The sequence below is a fragment of the Pelobates fuscus genome, chromosome 5 (assembly GCF_036172605.1).
Source record: "Pelobates fuscus isolate aPelFus1 chromosome 5, aPelFus1.pri, whole genome shotgun sequence".
Classification (NCBI taxonomy): domain Eukaryota; kingdom Metazoa; phylum Chordata; class Amphibia; order Anura; family Pelobatidae; genus Pelobates; species Pelobates fuscus.
Genome location: NC_086321.1, coordinates 378,884,902 through 378,909,602, shown reverse-complemented (window position 1 = coordinate 378,909,602; position 24,701 = coordinate 378,884,902). Strand labels below are relative to the sequence as shown.

At 40.8% G+C, this 24,701-nt stretch overlaps 1 protein-coding gene across 1 annotated transcript; it reads right to left on the bottom strand.

Annotated features, from left to right (window-relative positions):
* Positions 1-1,920: 1,920 nt before the first annotated feature.
* LOC134611942 (nuclear protein localization protein 4 homolog) lies at positions 1,921-23,874 on the bottom strand. Its single transcript, XM_063456292.1, has 17 exons — positions 23,768-23,874; positions 21,946-22,026; positions 17,989-18,101; positions 16,288-16,467; positions 13,688-13,736; positions 13,474-13,568; positions 12,644-12,767; positions 12,257-12,436; positions 11,815-11,901; positions 10,069-10,140; positions 9,859-9,985; positions 8,480-8,640; positions 7,492-7,563; positions 6,820-6,915; positions 6,328-6,438; positions 3,245-3,353; positions 1,921-2,714 (listed from the first exon to the last, which is right to left on the bottom strand). The coding sequence occupies exons 1-17, from the start codon at positions 23,780-23,782 to the stop codon at positions 2,557-2,559; spliced, it is 1,830 nt and encodes a 609-aa protein (XP_063312362.1). The 5' UTR covers positions 23,783-23,874; the 3' UTR covers positions 1,921-2,556.
* Positions 23,875-24,701: the final 827 nt, after the last annotated feature.

Sequence of the window (24,701 nt, the reverse complement as noted above, 5' to 3'; positions counted from 1 at the left end):
AAACTTGCCTAGGAATTTGGGATAGTGTGCAGTTAATAGTTTTTAATGTTGTTCCTTTTCCTCTTATAGCATTAGGTTCTATCTTTTCACACAGTTTGGGATATTATAGGCACCAAAATAACTTTAGCTAAATGAAGCAGTTTTGGTGTATAGATCGTGCCCCCTGCAGTCTCACTGCTCAATTCTCTGCTATTTAGGAGTTAAATCACTTTGTTTATACTGCTAAAGATTTCTAAAGTCAGTTTACATCGGATGGAAATGAAACCTTAATTTAATGCAGGCTGTGTCAGTCACAGCCACGGGGTGTGTGGCTAGGGCTGCATAGACAGAAACAAAAGTGATTTAACTCCTAGATAAATGGCAAATAATTGATACTGCAGAGGCATGATCTATACACCAAAACTGCTTCATGAACAGGACTTATTCGCTCCTGGTGAATATTGCCCTGCCTCGGTGCGTGATTATATGAAATGATCAGATAGTAACTTTTTGAATGCATACTTCCAAATTTAGCACACGTGGCCTGTGGCAAACCTCAGCTGACACAACTTGGGTTTCTCTTGTGAGGGAACCAAGTGTACAGCTGGAGCCATAGATCTCTTACCTTTTAACCAAGGGCATATTGTATCTGTTCTGTATTATAGGGACAATTTATTGTGGAAACTGCACACTGAATGTATCTCTAACACATGGGGGGCGGAGGGACAATTGGTTACTAAAATCTTCATCTTAGCAACAAAACAAAAAAATACAACACTATTAGAAGTCCCTTGGCCCCCACAACCCAAAAACTAAAATAATTTTACTAAAACAAGGATCGAGCTTCTATGGGATTGCAGGGATAAGGCACTCGATAAAGCTTTGTCATCATCCAACTTCATAAATGGTTTATTTAACAAGATATTCTTCTCACCCTCTGTTGTTAAAACCGGGGCTCAACAAACCATGTAACTATTGAATATGACTCACATTAACCTCAGCCAGAGGCTGTAATCCATCAACAGGAGGAGCACCATTGACAATTCAGATAGTAAACGAGTGAATGCCAACCTTGGTGATTCAGATGCTTCTAAATACATCTCCCAGCATGCTCAGTTAGGCATAATAAGCCATCACTGCTCCCAACCTAAGATTTTAGTCTGGATAATGAACACAGAAATTAAGATTTGGTAATTGCTTATTTCACTCCAATCTTTTATTCCAATATCTGGGTGGGGTAGGTGGAACTATGCAGTATCAGAGAGTTCATGCTACACACTTTTATAAAGTCTGTGAACCAATCTATTCGATTTTATGAGAATTTTAGTATGCCAGGAAAAAGTGAGCAATGCTAACCGATAATGTTTTAAAACGCTCAAACCTCTAGTACTTTCATAATACCAATAAAATCCATAGAAAATGCATCTGAAACTGCACAGCTGTGCGTGTTCAGTCTTAAATAAAAACATGTTGGTTTCACAGGCGAATGCTTCCACAACAGCCATCCGGAAAGCACCGAGTTGGCATAATAAAATAAATCAGATAAGTCAGAGTTTAACACCTTGTAATAAACTTCAGATATACTGAACAGTTATCTAAAACTGTGGTGGGATTTGACCCCATTTCACCGGTTAATTTAATGTTTCCCCCTTCTTTTTAATAAAGTTTCACGCACATTTAATCCATTCAAAACTAAGGTTTTATGTTTTGGATTTAAATATATAGTGTTATTTTAGGTTACAGTTGGCAAATTCCAAATAATACTTGCTGGACACAATAACGATAATCGCCACTGAGCGTTTTTTGTTTTTTTTGCGTGTTTGAATGTTCAAGAGTTTCATGTCAACCACCTTTTTCCCTCCACCACTGGGACGCTTTATGGCTGTATATTTAGGGGGTAGCAATTTATGTTAAAACACATTAAAGGATTAGAGAAAGATCTATTTGTGGAATGGGCAAAGTTTAATCCCTAGAATTTTAAAACAAACATATATTGTGTCTTGGGAATGAGATCCCCCATTAACCTTTTGAGCACCAGAAATGACTGTAACACAAACAGTGATTGGCAACAAAAGGGTAAGTGAAACACTTGATGCCAATGGTAACTAGCGCTAACACCATAACCCTTCTAGTGCCAGGATGGCATATATCTCCTGCTTGCAACATGTAGAGTTATGGTCTCCGGGATTGTGGTTCTGCATGGATATTAAATAAAATTCAAAAAATTATGGTTAAACGTTTCAAATCTAGATATATGTATTATATATTTTTGGGGGTTTCTGCAAACTGCATACCGTACTTTAATGTTGTGGGTTAATACAAGGATGCCAAAATGACAACTCGCACCCAAAAATTATGGCGCTTGCCTTTGTCTGTGGATGAGTAACCTTTGATGCAGTCACTGCTTTGGGCAACTCATGGAGAAGTGAATACCTGCAGGACCGGCACATGGGGCTTCTCCCTCACAGAGCCCTAAAAGCAACATAACAGGGTTGGGGACTGGCTGAAAGCTGGCTGCAAGGGGCAGCTCCTTGAGGGCGATGTTTTTTGCATGCCCCCCAATCAAAAGGACTGCTCTTAGGCCCGGGGAAGCCGGCACATCTCGCACTGGTCTGTACCCGCCTGATTCATAAAGGTGCAGTGCAAACAGGACCACATGGCAGTTGCAGGAACATGTGTGGTTCCTCCAATCGCTCCAAATTCCTGAAGTTCAGAAGGCTGAACACCAACGGTGCCTGAGAAACAAAAAAAAAACAAACAAAAAAATCAGCAGGTGGATTACATGTTTAAAATTTTGCCTTACACAGACATAATACAAAGAGTCCATTCTTGGCCGAACTTGTTGTAAAGGAAGACCAGGATTGGTTATTATGCCCTTTCAGCACAGCTAGCGGCAGAAAGTATCAGGTGGCAGTGTGATCATTGTAGGCTTTGACTGATTCCCATAATGCATCATTACCTACATGTGGGTTTCACTGATGCCCAGGGGTTTTCAACCATGGATTCAATATGAAGTAGAAAGGAACCCCCTTATTCACACCTACCACAGTGTAATTAATAAAAGCCCAAATCCAGCTTGTGGACACATGTTGCGACACTCCCTTATTCTGGATCCACCCTCCACCCTCAGAAAAGCTCTCCCCACAACGTCTGACCAGCCAGAGATGTTTGACAAGCATTACAGAACAAACAAGTTAAGCTGGACATCCCTCCCAATAGATGGTATTATGGTGCGAATCATACAGTGCTTTAAAAGGGAACTCACTGCACAGCTGTTCGATGGTTGCCCACTGCTCTGATTTCTTCCAGGTTTCGGCAAGCTCTTCATTCCTGGTCCTCACGGCATCCAGGAGTAAACTGATACTATCCTGCAGGTGAACAGAGTAAGAATCAGTCCCACAGAATCACCTAAACGCAATCCACAGTGTGATCCACTACAAGGCGAGTGTGTGACCCCTATGTTGAAACTATAAGAGAAGAATTCTTACAGTTTGGCTTATTAAAGGGACACTCCAGGCAAGCCGACCACTTCTGCCCATTGGAGTGGTCTGGGTGCCAACTCCCACTACCCTTAACCCTGCAAGTGTAATTATTGCAGTTTTCTAAAAACTGCAATATTTACCTATCAGGATTAACTCCACCTCTAGTGGCTGTCTACTAGACAGCCACTAGAGGGCACTTCCTGCTCTATAGGAAACTATACTGTGCTAGAGCGTCGCTGGACGTCCTCACGCTGTGTGAGGACCTCCAGCGTCGCTAATTTCCCCATAGGAAAGCATTGAAATGCATTGAAATGCTTTCCTATGCGGAGCGCTAATGCGCATTAGGTCTCCCCGGCCGGTGGGTGGGATCAGTCTCGCCCACTGGCCAACGCAATCAGAGGGAGGAGCGGAGCGGAGGAAGAAGCAGCGACGTGGGAAATCGTCGCTGCCTCAGGTAAGTTACTGAAGGGGTTTTCACCCCTTCAGCAACCGGGGTTTGGGGGGTGGGAGGGAGAGGGGACCTGCAGTGCCAGGAAAACGGATTGTTTTCCTGGCACTGGAGATTCCCTTTAATCCCTTAAGGAGTAAACTTCTGGAATAAAAGGGAATCATGACATGTCACACATGTCATGTGTCCTTAAGGGGTTAAATATATTGGCAGTAAGCCTGGTAACTGAGAAGCCAAATTGTACACTCCAAAAAATACCGTAATAATCTCTATTCTGCGTTCACTGAACCCGTTACCATCACTGCTATCCAAAACACTGTGCCTGCACCGGTACTCTATTATAAACATCTCTGCTGACTGCACCGGTGAATGAGAAACACATCTTATTTATCCTTATTACCAGGCAGACAATCTCAGCCCAGTTCCACACTCCCTCTCACTGTGCAACAGGATCCAGCCAATGGGCAGCTCATAAAAGAAGGATTGTGTGGTTTGCCAGCATCAATACCTTCCAAGCCAGCACTGGCAAACAGTGCAGGGAATTTGGCTTGTGACAGACTGCAGCCTCTGATCATTGTTCCAGTAGACGGAACAATACTCAAATATGGGGATTTCTAGGGAACAATATAAAAACAATTGTGTGTGTTTGTGTGTAAAGTTACTGGAGAATTGCAGTAAAACACTGCAATGAAGGGAGCTCCAGCACAATATTAACATTTTCGTAAAATTTGTTTTGTTTATTTTAACTCAAAGCCAAGCTAAAAAAAAAAAAAAGTAGGAACAGAAAAAGAAACGTATTTTAACCCCTCAAAAGGACTATAAGCACCAACAAAGCTTTAGCTTAATGAAGCAGTTTTGGTGTACAGATTATGCCTCTGTAGTTTCACTGCTCAATTCTCTGCCATTTAGGAGTTGAATCTCTTTGTTTATGCAGCCCCAGTCGCACCTCCCTGCATGTAAAATGCACAGCCTTCCTAAACACTTCCTGTGAAGTGACCTAATGTTTAAACTTCCTTTATTGTACAGTCTGTATATCCTGCTCTGTTACTAGCCCCCAGTGTTGGATTAAAGTTCAACTAATACAGGAAAAAATGGAACAGAAGTGGAGAAATTGTGGTAAAATGAATGCATGGTAAAAGTGCCAAAAAAGGCCTTGATCACACACGTCGCATCTCAAAAGAGCCTTGTGGTCATTAAAGGGAAATTGAGGCACAAATACTACTTTAATGCATTTGATATGTTTTAACCTCATTAATGTGTTGTATTGTTTGTATTCTTAAATCTTTATAGTTTTTGCATCTATAGCCACGCCCCCTGACTCCAGAAAAATACTTCCTTATCAATGTACGTACACAGCTCAGCCAATGACAGCACTGAGTGATCTGAACTGCAAAACAACCTGCATTAGAAGCAGAGGACACCCAGGGAGGCATATTTGACAGGATATCACTACCTGTTTGTAGTAAAATATTTATTTTTGTGCAAAAAAAGTATAAAGATTTGAGCATGCAAAGACACAGTGTATTCATATGGCCAAAAACAAATGCATTAATATTTTGGTATCTATAGTGTCCCTTTAAGGAGTTAAAATAGAACCAAATTATTCTTACAAAAGGTTTAAATTGCACCACTAGATTCCTGTAATTTAAGACACAGCCCCTTTATTAACAGATCGCTATAATTAAAGGCACAACCCCTTTTCCTTCTAGATAGCGGTGATAAAAGGTACAACCCCTTTTACAATAGATCTCTATAATTAAAGACCCAGCAACTTTGTTACTAGATCATGGGATTTAAAAGGTACAGCCCCATTCCATCTAGACTGCTGTAATTAAAGGCACAGCCCCTTTATTAACATATCTGTACTTAAAAGCAAGGCCCCTTCTTAATAGATTGTGGTAATTAAAGGCACGACCCCTTTGAAATGGGCAAGGACTATACCCTGTAACTTTCCACAATCCCATAAAACCTGTACATGGGGTTGGTTTACTGTTGTACTCATGATACATCACTGAACACAAATATAAGTGTGCAGAACTTGGAAAATAACATTCTTAAATTCCTTCACAATTTTAGATTTTATTCATATTAAATTATGTTTCACATATAAATATTTAATTTGAAATGAAAGCCCTATAACTCCTGAACAAAATGATATATAATAAGTATAATAATAAAGATATATAATAAGTGTGGGTGCACTTTACATGAAAGCACAATTGCCTCTGTCCATCAGTTTATTTTTTTCTTCACTAAAGCATCTAATTCTTCTGGTTTCTTGTCTTACGGGAACTTCCTGCTCAGCCAGGAGCCGCTCTCACCTGAAAAGCACTGCTTAGCACTGATGTAAATACAGATCTTTTTTGAATCAGATGCTGACAGCACAAAAAGCCTTTAAAGCCAGATGCTTACCTGCAGAGGCATAACCTCGTTGGTTACCAGGAAAAGAAGCAAATGAAAGTCAGAGATGATCTCAAGAAAATTGGAGGTTAAATTCTGGGAAAGGTAGTTGGCCAAACTGTGGAAGTCCTTAGGGAGAGAAAACATGAATCCAGGGGTTATTGCAAATCTCTGTTCTGCAGCTTTTTAATGGAGTTCACTTCACTACAGATTGAATGACCATTCGTGCCACCAATAAAACCACGTGTCCAATGTCCATTCCCCTTAACAGCACACAGAGCCCCACTAGACTAAGTAAGGCCACAGATGCCAGAATACTGGTAGTCTAAAGTTATTCCTCAAGCATGGCTGGCAAAGCATGATGGCAGTTTCAGTTCTACAATAGCCAGTAGGAAAGCTTATATAGAGATCTTAAAACACATCTTACATGAGAACCTACACCCCCCTACAGGTCATCTCATGCAGTTACAAGCAAGGTGCATATAAAACTACATTTGACATCATTCTCACCTGAGTTTCACCCAGGGCATCTCTGTTTTCAATGGCAAACAGATTGGAGGAGGTGCAGAACGTGTAGACAGGATCCTTGGGGAATGTGGTCGTGATCTAGAAGGTGGGAAGGAAAGTTTGTAACAATCACATAGCAGGCTAAATACACCCTTTTGACGTTCCCCTAAACAGTTAATATTCCTGCATTAGCACAGGTGAGTCAATCAAAAGAGATTGTACTATGATTAAGGCAGGATGCCGAAATTAGGCAAAAGGGCCCTAGGCACATTTCAGGGCTTAAATGCTGTCTGCAATGTCCTAAATAGTGTGGCCACTTTTGTTAATCAGCGTTCACACACAATAAATGCCTATAATCAGCCTCTTTAATAAAATTAAAAAAAAAATTGTCACACTTCATTACAAAACGAGTAAAATGTAACAGGCCAACACACTATTTTATTTCAACGAGTATTAAGGTTTATTGTTTGGCCAGAGACAAAATGTAAAGCAAGGAAGGAATACAAAACAAAATAACACACGGCTTAACTTTGCGAGTGGCTAATGGAGACTGAAATCATATATACATTTTATATAGTAGAATATAATATATAGACTGGAATCCTGTATACACACACACACAGACACTATATATAATCTGTAGATCCAAAGTAATACGGCCACAGATATACTCACGTCAATGATCAAATACTCTACGGGAAGTGGTCGTGCCAGTTGGGTGATTTCATTGCCAAATTTGTCTACGTCCTGCAGTAGTGAAAGAAGAAGCAATGAGCTAGCAATAGATTACTATTACAAATTATATTTATTTATTGCCACACATAAAATATGCTAATCAGGCACCTGGCAAACCAGTCCTCAAGACACTATTACTAGTCCAGGATTTAGGGATTACCCAATTGTGTCTACGGTGTATTTAAAAATACAAAACTTTATACACAACTGGGTAATCCCTAAATCCTGGACTGGTAAGGGTGCCTTGAGGACTGTTTTGGGAAGCACTGGGTTCACATGATGTCATATCCCTGAGCCTGCTGCAGGTAACATAGCATGCAAAGAATGGAGAGTGAGGTTTCCTGAGTAGATGAACAGGGAATGAATGCTATTCTAGATGAATTACTGCTCATCTTGCAAGTCACATGATTTTTGTCTAAGTAGTAAAATGTATACAAATATACGTAAATAATTAAAGGAATACAAATATTAATGAGAGCAGCCTGGGTCTTGGATAACTTTTTGATCATCTCTGAAGATATTCTTGAGTTGGGATACTCATCATATTATTATTATTATTATTATTATTATGAGGACATATGAATGTATGATCTAAAGTCACATTAACGGAGATATCTAAAGTAAAAACATAGTTTCTGTTTCATTAGAGGTTTTGCCTTTTACCTGAAATCAGCCAGGTGAATTGTGTAGGACTAACACAAGAGGTTTACCTTGACGTGGCAAGTGAGCTTACACTTTAATGGCCATTGGAGTGAAACTAAAATCCTGTTATTTAAACGTGTTTAGGGATTTGGGATAGTGTGCAGGTAACTTTTTTGCTCTTGTTCTATGTATATGGGTTAAAGACGTCTATAGCTATTGCTGCCGCCCAAGAGACGCCCAGTAATTTGTGTGTTACCAAGACTGGCCTTTATCAAAGAAGACTGACCTTATAGAAGACATCAGGCACATACTGTTCACTGCTGGATTCTTTGGCATAGCCCAGCTCTGAAGCATCCCTGCAGGGAAGCAAGCACTCATCCCGAACCAGAGCCATGCACTGATTAGAAACCTGGTATCCCTCGAAGTGCACCTGGTTATCTGGTCCCCCTGAAACAAGCAGCAAAGGAACAAAGGTCTTAGAAATAATTACATCGGTCCTCGTGATAATTTATTACCTTATTTTTCAGATTTTTGTCAATCTGCTTTTATTATTAAGGTCTATAGAAGATCATTACATGCATCGAAAGATTCAAAAGTCAAGAAGTATACACGTTTCATAACAATTACAATCGTGTAGCAGAACCTCAATTATTTATTTTTAAATCAGGCTAGGCTTGCATTTTCTAAACTGGAAACTGAGGCTAAGCTTGTAAAACATATATAGCTAGCTCGACACGTGGAGTGTAACTAAAGAATATAAACAGTTGTAGTTACTACACCTTGAATAAGCTCAGGGATTTAAGGAAGGAATAAGGTGCATAGTACCAAGTTTGGGAGATAATGGTATGGCCCTAAAAGCAGGTATGACAACAGGATTTACTTCCATTCAAATAAAAGTGATGGAGCAAAACAAGCCATAAGAAAACAAAATAAAACCATAAAAAAATTAAACAATAAATAACAAACCAGGGTGATGGCTACGGAGACAGCAAAACCCTAATGTTGAGGTTGTAGGTCGCCATATGCGAGGGCTCAGACATTTAACCTACTCCCATAGTTGGCAGATTTAAAGCAGTAAGAGAATATCCGCTGGGTTGAGCATCTTGATATCTTCAGGGAGTGGTGTCCCTCCAGCCCTGAGCTAGTTGATACGCCAACACCTCAATGCCACAAACTCAGGAGCTCATTGAGGTCAAGACCTTCCCTTGTGGGAAAATGCGACAGTTGCAGGTCTGGCGCTGATGCCAATCATGTTAATTTTTAATGGAAATTGTTTGGAGTCATAATTCAGGTTTCAGTATTTTGCAAATGAGAATAAAGAAAGCCAAACATTAATCGGTCGTGGAGATACAAAGAGATGCTTAGAGAGGACTATACACTACAGGGGAGTGCAACACAGTATATACTGCTAGAATAAAAAAACAAGTGGGGTGTATTCATTAAACAGGTAAAATTGGTGAGCTGATAACCAACTTGGGCGAGATCAAACCTCCAATCTCTGAAGCCGGATTGTTAATCACCACATCTGCCAATTTAGCGAATGAGCCCCAAGATTTCATGACACAAGTGAAGTGTTGCAGAATGTTTTCTGAAGCCAAGTTCAGGATTCCGCGTTGCTTCCTTCCAACCTATGAGCACTGCAAAGGGAGTCAGTATTGCATCTACCTGTGGCCACAACAGTGACAAATTTGGAGCCAAAATGTCCATCTGGCGACAAACGGCACAGGTTTGGGTGTTTGTTTTGGAAGTATCCTGCCGTGATGCACTCCTCAGCACTCAGGAAATACGAATCCTGGAAAGGGGCAGAAAGTTTTGTTTGTGACTGGCAGATTAAGACTTTCAGCTGAGCGTCTGCAGGAAACGGACACAACTTACTTTATTTCTACTGTACCGGACAGTACCTTTCCTTGTGTCTTCTGAAACAAGATCTGTAAAAATCCAGCCAACCTTAACAGAAAATGAACAAACAGTTTGAACCGGTTTACAACAAAACTACATTTCAAGAAAGATATTACAACACAATTACCATCTAGGGGAGAATACAGACTTTATATCCAAATATTATACAAATCTGTATCAAAGCTATTTCTGTGCTGAGGTATGACCGTAATAAAGAATGTAAAGTAGCTTTGTGATATTCTTAGATGGCAGACCATCCAGCGCACACATTCATGGGACCTATTGCATTAAGGATATTGGGAATCCATGGGACCTATTGCATTAGGATATTGGGAATCCATGGGACCTATTGCATCAGGATATTGGGAATCCATGGGACCTATTGCATCAGGATATTGGGAATCCATGGGACCTATTGCATTAAGGATATTGGGAATCCATGGGACCTATTGCATTAGGATATTGGGAATCCATGGGACCTATTGCATTAGGATATTGGGAATCCATGGGACCTATTGCATCAGGATATTGGGAATCCATGGGACCTATTGCATCAGGATATTGGGAATCCATGGGACCTATTGCATCAGGATATTGGGAATCCATGAGACCTATTGCATCAGGATATTGGGAATCCACGGGACCTATTGCATTAGGATATTGGGAATCCATGGGACCTATTGCATCAGGATATTGGGAATCCATGTGACCTATTGCATTAGGATATTGGGAATCCATGGGACCTATTGCATCAGGATATTGGGAATCCACGGGACCTATTGCATTAGGATATTGGGAATCCATGGGACCTATTGCATTAGGATATTGGGAATCCATGGGACCTATTGCATTAGGATATTGGGAATCCATGGGACCTATTGCATTAGGATATTGGGAATCCATGGGACCTATTGCATTAGGATATTGGGAATCCATGGGACCTATTGCATTAGGATATTGGGAATCCATGGGACCTATTGCATTAGGATATTGGGAATCCATGGGACCTATTGCATTAGGATATTGGGAATCCATGGGACCTATTGCATCAGGATATTGGGAATCCATGGGACCTATTGCATTAGGATATTGGGAATCCATGGGACCTATTGCATTAGGATATTGGGAATCCATGGGACCTATTGCATCAGGATATTGGGAATCCATGGGACCTATTGCATCAGGATATTGGGAATCCATGGGACCTATTGCATTAGGATATTGGGAATCCATGGGACCTATTGCATTAGGATATTGGGAATCCATGGGACCTATTGCATCAGGATATTGGGAATCCATGGGACCTATTGCATCAGGATATTGGGAATCCATGGGACCTATTGCATCAGGATATTGGGAATCCATGAGACCTATTGCATTAGGATATTGGGAATCCATGGGACCTATTGCATTAGGATATTGGGAATCCATGGGACCTATTGCATCAGGATATTGGGAATCCATGGGACCTATTGCATTAGGATATTGGGAATCCATGGGACCTATTGCATTAGGATATTGGGAATCCATGGTACCTATTGCATCAGGATATTGGGAATCCATGGGACCTATTGCATCAGGATATTGGGAATCCATGGGACCTATTGCATTAGGATATTGGGAATCCATGGGACCTATTGCATCAGGATATTGGGAATCCATGGGACCTTTTGCATTAGGATACACTATATTTAATATATAGAAATCGGGATTGGTTCTTGCCTTTCCAAGTCCAAGTTTGGCTGCTATCTCGTCCACCACTTTAGCCTTTGGATCATCAAGCAGCTCCACGCTGTTCTCAGCTCCAATCTACAAAACAAAATAACAATATACAGTGAGATGCACACTGGAACTGTGACATTTCTGGGCACATTATTGTAAGATTGGAAATCCCAGTGTATTTTCCCTGATAAAATAATTTCTGAATAATGAACATTAGATTTCTTTTCCACGGTTTGCTGGGTTGTGATTGTAGAGAAACAATATTTAGAGCCTTTCCATTGGCATCAACACCATATGGGCAAGCATAAATGGTAGACATGGGTCCAGAGAATGCAATGTTTTGTTCCAATGTCAGCGATACTGCACAAGGATTCCAAACACCAGCTCACATCAAGCCTGGTCAGTGACTTGTGTACTTGGTGGGTGGCCATTTAGGACTAACCTGTGGAGGTTCATAGATAGCAGCTACCTCTGCCCGAAGACCCAGTGGAATATCTTTGTGTTCGGTGTAACGACCATAAAGGTAGCCAATGCGCTGGTTGCCAGTTTTGCGCCAAAAGTCCAGAAAACGATCTGCGATTGTATGGTTCTCAAACATAATATTATCCACGTGTCTGTATTTCTAAGGTGAAATAATGAGAAGAGTTAAAATAACATTAAAAGTAAATGTTAATTAAATTGTCAACTCATAGTTACTAGTGTCGAAAAGAACATACAGGACATCCTACTGTATCCCTGCTTCCCAATATTGTTCACAGCCACTGCATAAAGTTCCACAGAAATAGCTCACTGGTAATCTAAACAAAAAATGTCATACAATGAACCGTACCTGTCTGTTAAGCGTGATGGCACTCGGCTGACATTTGGTACATATCCCTTCGGGCCATGGGGAGTGCCCCTCGCAGCCAGATTTGATTTTACAGCTGATATTTTCCAAGGCCACAAATTTCCCCCTGAAAACAGACAGATTGAGATATTAAAGCCGCGTTACTTAATCTGTGTTAACCCAGGTAATTGGGACATCAATCTAGAACAAGAAGCAGGTTTGGGTTATGAATGCTTTAATCTCTAACAACATGATCTAACTACCTGCTGACATTTTCTGCCTTTGCACCTTAATGGTAAGAATAACATTTCCTGGATTTTGCACACATGAAATAGAAGGAAAAAAAAGTGAGCAAACTTTTAACTTTTCACTCAATTCAGATATTGCCAGATACAGAATAAAAAGGTGGTGGGGAATAGTAGTGCTTGAACAATTATAGAAAACCTTTCCATTTTAGTGAAGCCGGGGTGCTGGTACCATTTGAACCATAGGCACAGAGGCCAATACAGCTGCTGCTGTAAAACATATATATATGATCCACATTGTCATTAAAGTGAATGAGTAATATATCGAACTGGCTTTCAGATGTACTAGGCAAGAAGGAAAGGCCATGTTTCAGAATGAAGACAAAACTACATGCAATTTATGTGCCTGATGAATGAAGCCAACAGAAATAACGATGCTATGTAGACACAGACAACTTTAACATTCCACTGGTTTCCAGTGACTGATTCACATTTACAGATTTTCCAATTAATAGCGTTTCATACTTATTACAATACAAATCCCACTTTGTACAGAATGCTACAATTTCGGGAATGGTCATCACTTACTTGTCCGCACCTCCGGTCAGCTTCCTGATGTAGGCGTGGAAGGACATGTGTTTGACTGGGGGCTCTAAATGATTTAGATAATCCTCATCGAAGGGCTGTGAGCGATCAAACACAAAATGTAAACATCAATCTAGCCCCCCTCCCCCTTGAAAAAAAAAATACAAAAGAACTGATGGAGACTACAAGTCGCTATAAAATGATAAAAGGGCCTTACCTCTAGGGGTACGCAGTGTACACATTTACCCTGAGGTCCATGGCGACATCTGGATGGAGACAATTTAAAAAAAACAAACATAAAAAATTAGCAGGTTTGGGTTTATGCTGATTAATTTGCTATCATGAATGCATGTCACAACACGAAAAAAATTTAAATGTGATAAATGCTTTCTAAATATTTGGACATTGCACTTTATTCGTGGAAAACATAAATGAATATAGATCACACCCCGTTTTAGAAATAAACTTTACATTGTTAGCAATTTGCAATAATGATATAATCACAAACAAATAATGAATAACAAATGTTAAGACATACTACAAGCCAAAAAGTAAAAAAAGAAATACAACATAAAAGGTTTACAAAAGCAATGTTACAATAAACTGTTTATCTCCTGCTTTTTTCGAGTGCTGGTACTTATCAAGCCAAGAAAAAAAAACAAAAAACAAGTTCATAGCTCAGGTCTTTTAAAAGGACAAAAGTCACCTGAAAATGATTGTTTAATATAATAATGAATACAATAATCCTTTCAGCAAGTTAAGTAAAAAAGAGGAAGACTCATCCCCTACCATTAGTATATGACAGGATAACTTTCAGTTAGTCTCTATGGTCTTCCCGGCTTCACTCCATACAAAGAAACAGTGAATACCATAGAGACTTACTGTTGGTTTTCAAACACTGACTGACCCACGGTGAATGGGTGTATGTATATGTCTGATGGATCCTATCTTATACCAAAGGTAGAGAAGAAGTTTTTCATTTTTTACATTTCTACATTTTCTTCATTTAAAACCAAATATTTCCTGTCACAACTTGAAGAAATAATTATTATATTAACCCCTTAAGGACACATGACATGTGTGACATGTCATGATTCCCTTTTATTCTACAAGTTTGGTCCTTAAGGGGTTAAAAACAAATCTGAGCTGACTGTTCTTTAAACCCCCTTATTAATTAATAGAAGCCTGCACAGAGCATTGTGTTAATGAATCCTGACCCTATAGGACAAGGTATAGAGAGCCCTGCAATGCCTTGTAAAATAGCCTGTGTTAGCAAGGCAACTTTATTTACTGGATGTGGGCCATGTGCACTGCAAGCAGTATTCACAGAAATACCAGCACATCCCTTAAAATACTCAAACAATACGGAATTGCAGTTTTAGGGTACAGAAAAATCTATATATATATTTTTTGAAAGAAATACCGTTTAATGCAGCCGACATATAATGAAATGTAGACATACACCTCACTTTATCTGTTTTTTAAATTCAGTTGGTTGTTGTATTCACTGGATAATCTGGCAGTATAGGCCGGGGATATATTTTTCTAAATGCCTAGGCACAGCCATACACATATACAATTCTTCTGTAAATAGATTTTTGTTTAAATCTTTTGTAAAAATCTTCTAAATGTTAATGTTGGTCAGGAACATGGAAAGCACCAACTAGTCTTCATTGGCTCATAAAACCTAAAATCTATGTATGGCTCTGTATGCATTATCAGCTTCATTAAGCTGTAACAGTGTGTCGGTGCTATGGAATACCTGCTGGTTAATGTATTATTATTTATATAGTGCCATCACATTCCGTAGCGCTGTAGCAACAACACTTAGAATTCTAGATGTAGTTTACAATTTCCCATGGTACACTTGATTTATTATACAAATTAGCCATGAAGTTGTGCTTGGGGTGCACTAGGGGAACAATTAAGCACACAAGACCAGGAAAAGAATGCCCAAGAATCAAGCTCTCAAACACCATAGAGCATCATGGGACGATGGTGGCCCATGGTCCAAGAAATGCACTCCTAACTCCAGAAGAGTCCTTATCAGACTGACCTGTTTATTAACCCATATACAACCTTTCAGAATGCTTGTTTAGAGACCCATAGGGCAGGCTTCCATTTAAAACTTAAATTTACTTAAATGATCCTCTCTCTTCGGATAGGGAGAGAATTATCTTATCACTAACCCTGAATTTAGCATTCAAAAGAAGCAGAATGTAAAACACATTATGTGAGAAAAACAGAATACGGCACAGGGGCAACTATGGCAAGAAACATGGCACAAGTGCACACACCGAGCTCCTGTGTGGAGGAGTGCCTCTTAATTAGCTCCACTCTGAAACACCCTATCAAACTACGGCAAGAAACATGGCACAAGTGCACACACCGACCTCACGTGTGGAGGAGTGCCTCTTAATTAGCTCCACTCTGAAACACCCTATCAAACTACGGCAAGAAACATGGCACAAGTGCACACACCGACCGCCTGTGTGGAGGAGTGCCTCTTAATTAGCTCCACTCTGAAACATCCTATCAAACTACGGCAAGAAACATGGCACAAGTGCACACACCGACCGCCTGTGTGGAGGAGTGCCTCTTAATTAGCTCCACTCTGAAACATCCTGTCAAACCACTTAAACACGAGTTTGATTCATTTTAGTTTCATGTTACATGAAAACCTGATAGAGCATAGACATAAAAATAAATAAATATTCTACAGGTGTGTCTGCACAGCTGATGTTTCTGTTATGCAAATTTAAGGAGCTTCTGTGGCAGGGACCAAAGCTGAATTGCTTGGTAAGCATTCCTACATACAGCTGGGGGTCTTTATTTCTATAGATCTTTCCATCCTGCTTGTTCAGATATTGGTCAATTTCATCCTCCACCACCTGGGGAGCACTCATTGGTCGACTCTGGGTCAAGGCTGATGTATCCATAACCTCCGTGGAGGGTCCAGCAGCATTCCTTGGAAACAGAAATAGCATGTCCCCATGTCTGTAATAAAAGGAAAATAGAAATTAGGAAAAGACTTGGGAATGAGCCACAAGGAACCAGCATAATCTGCATTCTCTATCGCAACTGCATGTGACTGGCTTCATAAGAGTTCATAACGTCACATAAGGTGTCTAATCAAAGTGTATTTAGCAGAATGTGACTTTCATCTGCCGCATCTTGTTATTTCCCCAATACCAATCTTTTTGAGTGTGAAGATCTATGAAAGATCCAGAAAGTGACACGTATCCTGATGGCTACCTCAGTCTGGAGCTAAAGATAACAGTGAAGGGGTCCAGGCACATTTATTTTAACAAAATGTACACTGCAATGTTTCGACCCACAAGTGGGCCTTTGTCAAGCTTGTGGGTTCCCTTTGTTCCAATAAATGTGCCTCAAGCTATTGGAGTGTTTGGACCTCTTCTCGATTATCAAGATTTCCGTTTGTGGGGATTGTGCTGGCCCGTGGTCTTGTTTAGCACCCTTAGCTTATGTGGATTGAGTGCGGTTCCTATGTGGTATATTGTGGAGCTAAAAAAGACCTGAAGATGGAAGCCTCGTACATTCAGAAGAAGTGGAGGAGTTGATTGGGCGCACCTTGCAGACTTTGGGGTTAAACCATTAACAGCTTAACCCATTGAGATAAGAAAGGACCCGGGACCTCCTCACACTACAACATCGTCATTGCGATAAAAGTGTTATGGTGCCCGGAGTGTCCCTTTATCCTCCATTGTTGGAAAATTGACACAGTGGAGAATCTTTTGGGATATTTTGGACTTAAACGTGCAAATTGCTGGTCAATCCTTCACAATTTTTGTAAAGTGAATTAACCCCTGATATGTTCACTCTCTCTAAATATACCGCACTTCACTTCAATGGCACTGAAAAACAGATGTATAAAACATATTGGCATTATTTACAATGGTATTCAGTAAATTCCTCAGTGCGTTATGATTGTATCAGAGAATGATTATGTATATACTAAGCAGTCTGAATGTGTTTTGTTCACGTGGAAACAAAATATAAAGCTTTTTGTTACCCATAAAAGATTTTACTATGTTTTGGCGTCAGACGTCTTAAGCCACAGTCACATTTACTTTGACACATCTATTGTAAAAAAGAAATCACTTTATAGACAGGCACAGACGTGTCAGAGTGCTATTTCTGTCAATGTCCTCTTTGACTCTGGGTTTCATTAGAGCTGGCTCTGCAAGCAAACATTTTGGCCCCAAATAGATTATCTGGAAATCCAAAACATTCCTCTTCCTTCCAGTTAATAATATAAAGTTCCAGATGATGTCGAAGGGGAAAACAAGTAAAGATGTTCCAGAGTTGATTTTAACCCTTCAGGAGCCTGTGAGATGAGAGATAAATCCCTTGCCACTCGGACACATTCAGTGCTAAACTAACTCTATATACACTGGAGGCAAACTATACTTGTAACTAGTACCATAAACTAAATAAGCAGACACCATTTCAATAACATCACCATTCACACAACAGCAGTGGGAATAACCAACTTACTTGATTTTGAGAAGGTTCAGCGATTTGTTTTGTGAAGCAGATATTTCTCCTGTACGGTTTCTATTTACATACACAGAGAAACCATTATTTCTAAAGCCAAACTCTTTTGCTACCTGGAGGAATACAACGAGGAGACAAAAAACAAAAATCTCTTTAATGTTGGGGCAGCGATGGGTAATAAGCTCCAGGAGACAAATCAGTTTATTTAGAATCATTATTGAATGAAGTGTGGAACAGGGGGAGGGGAGTTACCCAACAGCTTTATTAAGGATTCAGTGGATTACAAGTCATAGAATTCTTAAGTTGACAAACAGAAGACTGTAACTGGACCCCTCACAGGGCAGGGCTTATATCAATTTACATCCAGGCCTGCGAGACATTCTCGTTCCCAATCAATAGTCAAAGTGCAAATGCTATCCTTGGAGTTCTGGTGTCTGCTACAGAATTGATCTCTACTGGAGCACTGGATGTTCTTTCATGGCGATCCATACTCAAACAGTAGACAGAGCTTGCTTTCCATATAAGTGGGGCTACATAATGACAGCAACCCAGAATTACAAATTAAATTATTATGATAAACCCCATTTACGTTTGACCCTACTAGTGTCCACTTAATGGAGAAACAAAGAGATGTCACCGATTCTCCAATTCCTTGCTAAACAGGAGCGCTCAGTGATCGCAGTGGAGTGACCCAGTCACCACCATTTCCTCTTCAGCTTCTGTCTGCCAGGAGTCCACGTCAGTGTTGTACTCCCACACCTACCCAACACCGACACTGACAAAATACCTTTTCCCCAATGCTTTAATCAGCCTGTATATACTGCACTATGCCACAATAGGTTTAAAAAGTATGAGCGACTAATTTGAGCATTTTAAATTCTATAAAATATGCATAAATGTATTTTAGGGCATCCCAGAACAGCACTCTACAGACAAAACTGTTGTTTTGTCTTAAAGGGACACTATAGTCACCGGAACAACTTTAGCTTAATGAAGCAGTTTTGGTGTATAGAACATGTCCCTGCAGCCGCACTGCTCAATCCTCTGCCATTTAGGAGTTAAATCCCTTTGTTTATGAACCCTAGTCACACCTCCCTGCATGTGACTTGCACAGTCTTCCATAAACACTTCCTGTAAAGAGAGCCCTATTTAGGCTTTCTCTATTGCAAGTTCTGTTTAATTAAGATTTTCTTATCACCTGCTATGTTAATAGCTTGCTAGACCCTGCAAGAGCCTCCTGTATGTGATTAAAGTTCAATTTAGAGATTGAGATACAATTATTTAAGGTAAATTACATCTGTTTGAAAGTGAAACCAGTTTTTTTTTTCCATGCAGGCTCTGTCAATCATAGCCAGGGGAGGTGTGGCTAGGGCTGCATAAACAGAAACAAAGTGATTTAACTCCTAAATGGCAGTGAATTGAGCAGTGCAATTGCAGGGGAATGATCTATACACTAAAACTGCTTTATTTAGCTAAAGTAATTTAGGTGACTATAGTGTTCCTTTAATTTTGGGTAATTATATATATATATATATATATATATATATATATATATATATATATATATATATATATATATATATGTACTGCAGGTTTCTAATAAATGTTTATGATAAACAAAATGTTCTCTGTACAGAATGGATTTACAGCCTAGAGTGACTGCACCACAAATGGACAGTGATCTTTACAATTATTTTTTTTTAATATCACATGGAAAGCCATCACTCATTCAGTTACTAAACTACTCACAAACGTTGGCTTGGAAAAATAATCCTCTATGGCAGAAATATTGGAATATTTTATAAATGTATTCATCTCAATAAGAAGATTGTCATGCACACATGCGCAGCTGGGCACAATGCCATGAATCTTGTAGAGAAACATTTCATGGCTGCGCTATAATTAACCATTTCCTTCTCTTCCCTGGAAGTTTAGCTGCCTATTAAGCATCAGCAATGCATCATCAGGCGCCATCATTCATTGAGACATCTGCCAGGGCATAAAACACTGTTCCCTTGGTGGGTCCTTTTTCCTTGCAATGGTTTTTCCAGTTTCTCCTTCCCTATAAGTCGTCAGGTGACCAGCCCCACTCTCCAATGGCTGTAAAGCAACATACTAACTCAAAATCTTATCTTGTTGATCCTGAATATTAATTGTGTAACACTGTATCAATGACCGTTTCTCAAAGACTAGCAGACCCGGACTCACCCTCACTATACCAATCTATACCATTGTGGGTGAGGAAAGCCAATACGAGGAGAGGTTACCCGAGAACAAGAGGAAAAACTAGAGAGGGGAGCCATTAAAAAGACACTCCAGACCACAAAGCTTTAGGGGCAAGCAGGAGGTCTCCCTTGTCTCAATTCACAAAAGTGTATTTCAAGAGCAATTGGCCCTTTTATTAATTAAGAAAGCGTGCCCCCAGGCAGTCAAGTTGACAGCCAGGGCATCTTCTTGATTCACACTGCTTGAGCAGTTGCTCGTGTGGAAGGGAGAGCTTAGTTTAATGGTCCACTATGAGAAGCATGCTATAAGGTGATCGGTCACTGCATCCAATTGGCACATGCACCAATTTTATCCAGAGAGGAAGAGAGACATTATCGTCAATGAAAGTGTGGAATGGAGAGAAAGTTAAAGGGAAACTATAGTCACCAGAACAACTACAGTAGTAGAGGAAAAATGACACTTAATTACTGCTTAATGTATTTGTTCTAGTGAGTATAGTCAGTCCCTGCAGGTTTTTTGCAGTAAACACTGTTGGTTTCACTGTTGGTTTCAGAAAATGCAGTGTTTACATTACAGCCTAGAGATACTGCCACTAGCAACTCCTCAGATGGCTGCTAGAGGTGTTTCCTGAGGCAGTGCTGCACAGTGTGTCTGACATTCAGTGTCACCACCCTCTGCATTGAGACACTGAACTTTCCTCATAGAGATGCATTAATTCAATGAAGATGCTGATTGGGCACGGCATTGTTTGGCTCTGCCCTCCGACCCGCTTCCTTGGCTGAGATCATCAGAATAGAGAATCTCAGCCAATCTAATGCTTTCCTATAGGAAAGCATTGTAATTGGTTGAGAGAATCACTTCTGATGATGTTAGCCATGGAGGCAGATCAGGGACAGAGCCAGCACCAGCAGTCTGGAATAAAGGTAAGATTTTACTATATTTAAAGGGAATCTCTAGTGCCAGGAAAACAAAGCTGTTTTAATGGCACTATAGTTCCCTACAGTGCCAATCTCCCTCGCACACCCCTCCCGCGGCGCTGAAGTGGTTAAGACCCCTGTCACTTACCTGAATCCAGCACCGATGTCCTTTGGCGCTGGATCAGGCTTCGCCTGGGGAGACCTAATGTGCATGCACGGCAATGGCCACGCTCACATTAGGATTTCTCCATAGGAAATTTAATTAATGCTTTCCTATGGGGAAAAATCTGACGCTGGAGGTCCTCATGCAGAGCGTGAGGCCGTCCAGCGTCAGATACTGGACCAAAACGTCCGTTTCAATTCAGGAAGCCCTCTAGTGGCTGTCTGGTAGATGTTTTACATTGCAGGACTAAGTGCAAAAGTGACACAGCACCCAGACCACTCCAATTAGCTGAAGTGGTCTGAGTGCCTACAGTGTCCCTTTAGGGCAGGGAGGGGGGGGGGATTGTTTTCCTGACTTTATAGTTTTCTTATAAGTCATCTTTGCTTTTTTTTGTGAGGAAACAGTAGAAACTTAAAGGACAGAAACAATGAACATCTAATATCAGAACCAATTTGTGGATGTTCAGTCCAATGCAATTATTTATAACTTTTAATGCCAGGAGGGATAGGCCAAATAATCGACAGGAATAAATAGCTCTAACTATACCAGTGTAAGGTTTGCCAAAACATATCCAGTGACTGGTACATATGCCAGACGTGTTTGTCATTGCCACTGTACAAACATGGAAATCGCTGTCAGGAAGGAACCTACCTTTTTAAGAAAAGTTGCTGCTGATTCACGTTTGCTTGCATCAATGCGCTTTACTCCTTCTGGAGACTGAACACGAATTGTCTACAGAAAAAAAATTTAAAAAATCGTTTATTCAGAGTGAAAAAATACTTGTAAATGATTTATTATGGCATATACCACATTCACCAGGAATGTACAGTAACCACAGTTTGGAAAATAATAATGACGTTTAGAGACACGGACAACAGTTGGATGATGTCCGCTCTGGAGCATAAATGAACTGCAGATACTGATGAGATTAGATGTCCAGGAAATGCTATGTCCACAATATTCCAAACATACAAAACCAGGGATTGTGGGAAAAACAAATTATAGGCAAAAATGCCAAATTCTCCAACTCCACCATTTTTACAGCTTGGCTAAGCTGGCCTAAATTTACCAATAGAATTGTCAGCTGTGCATAATTTCTGATTTAGACAATATATCACACAGGGTGCGGAGCACACAGACACATCCAGCAGCCCACTTCACTGACACAAGAACAAAAACATAGCACGACAGCAAGATCGAGAACAAGCACACAGTTTCACTCACTGCAGGGTGAAATGCAGATAATTCCAAGTAAATTTCACCTTTTAAGGCAAATCTTCACACCTGAAATCACTTTAGACTCCAGACAGTTGACATTCCAGAGAATAAACCGGACAATTTTGCATTTAAATATTGTGTGGACCGGAAGTTTCTTTTTATGAGCGGTAACTTGTTTACAAGCCTGATAAACCTACTTAAAACACAGTGATATAAAAATATACAGCTAGGATCTATCACTGTATGTACAAACACAGAATATAATGTGCAAATATTAGAGAGAATGACAGTGCGTGCTACACAGAGAGAGAGTGAAAGCGACGGTGAGTGTTGTATTATTATTATTAATAAAGCACCAACAAGTTCTGTAGCGCTGTACGATGAGGGGACTAACAGACAACTATTTGTAACCAGACGAGTTGGACACACAGGTACAGAGGGATTGAGGGCCCTGCTCAATGAGTTTACATGCTAGAGGGAGTGGGGTAAAGTGACATAAAAGGTCAGGGTAGGGTAGGAAAGTAGGTTGCTAGGATAGTGTTTATTGAGGGCTTAGTGTTCTAATTTGATGACCGTTTCAGGAGAGGAATCAGAGTGCGGGGAGGGAAAACTGTTCACAGTTTAATTGATATGCTTTCCTAAAGAAGTTTAGACACTGAGTGTTGTGCAGAGACACTGAGTGTTGTGCAGAGAGTGACAGTGAGCATTATACACAGACAGTAGCTTGAGTGACACTGGCGCTCTCTCACTCCACCGAGTTCTCTCTCACTCCCCTGAGTGCTGGGGCTCTCACTCACTCCCCTGAGTGCTGGGGCTCTCACTCACTCCCCTGAGTGCTGGGGCTCTCACTCACTCCCCTGAGTGCTGGGGCTCTCACTCACTCCCCTGAGTGCTGGGGCTCTCACTCACTCCCCTGAGTGCTGGGGCTCTCACTCACTCCCCTGAGTGCTGGGGCTCTCTCTCACTCACTCCCCTGAGTGCTGGGGCTCTCTCTCACTCACTCCCCTGAGTGCTGGGGCTCTCTCTCACTCACTCCCCTGAGTGCTGGGGCTCTCTCTCACTCACTCCCCTGAGTGCTGGGGCTCTCTCTCACTCACTCCCCTGAGTGCTGGGGCTCTCTCTCACTCACTCCCCTGAGTGCTGGGGCTCTCTCTCACTCACTCCCCTGAGTGCTGGGGCTCTCTCTCACTCACTCCCCTGAGTGCTGGGGCTCTCTCTCACTCCCCTGAGTGCACACTCCCCCCCGGGTACTCACAATAGTCTCCGCCATGTCCCTCGCTCCCCGGGCCGCTCGAGCTCGGTACCCGCCGGTCTCTCAGGGGATTCCCGGCCAGTGACGTCTCCTGACTGCCGGTTCGGGTGGACTAGTGCTCCCAGAACTCCTTCCCCCGCTGGAGGTGCTGCGTCAAGGTTCCGGGACCGAGAGTTCCGCCTGGAGAGCGAGTGCAGCGATCAATGTGTTCCGACTGGAAACAAAGACACAGAGAGAATATTCTCTCAGTAAATAAATTAAATATAAAATATAATACACAGTGTATAATATTATCATATCATTACATTCACACACAGACTGTGTATAATGTAATACCACTTAATGTTATCTCACATATATATTATTAATTATTATTATTATAGCCAAATTTGCCACCCTAACTCCTCCCACAGTTTTTACACTACATAGACAAAAATATACCAAAACGTGCAGATTGTTCCCGATCGCGTTGCTATTACTTTGTGGAACGTTTCGCCGAATGGTTCTCGGAATATCGTCGTTCTTGTGGCGAAATTTGTCCCATAGGAATGAATGGGAAAGCTAGAGTGGGAGTTGGCAAAAGCTGAAAAATCAGGACATGATTTCTAAACTGCCACCACTCCCTCATTTTCAGGCCCACCTACATAAATCTTATATCAAAACGTTCAGCTATCCCTGCTGCCACTAAAAATGTCCACGGCTAAGCCATAGTCCTGATAGTTTTCACAATATGACCATTTGTTTGCAACTCACGCCGTCCATTGACATTCATTGAAACTCCACCCTGCAAAGCTCACATTTGAAGGGCAATTTCTAAACTGCGACTGTGCCTTCATTGTTAATATCTCAGAGACATACTATACATCAAAATGTAGGTCTGGGTCTTGTGATTCTCACAATATAAAGCTCTTCGCTGTAGGATGTATAGTTTTAAAAA

Coding starts and splice junctions, on each gene's coding strand:
- LOC134611942 (XM_063456292.1), bottom strand. Junction 12,768..13,473: donor CTGACCGGAGGTGCGGACAA/GTAAGTGATGAC, acceptor GTCTGTTTTCAG/GGGGAAATTTGTGGCCTTGG. Junction 3,354..6,327: donor TAACCAACGAGGTTATGCCT/CTGCAGGTAAGC, acceptor TACTCTGTTCAC/CTGCAGGATAGTATCAGTTT.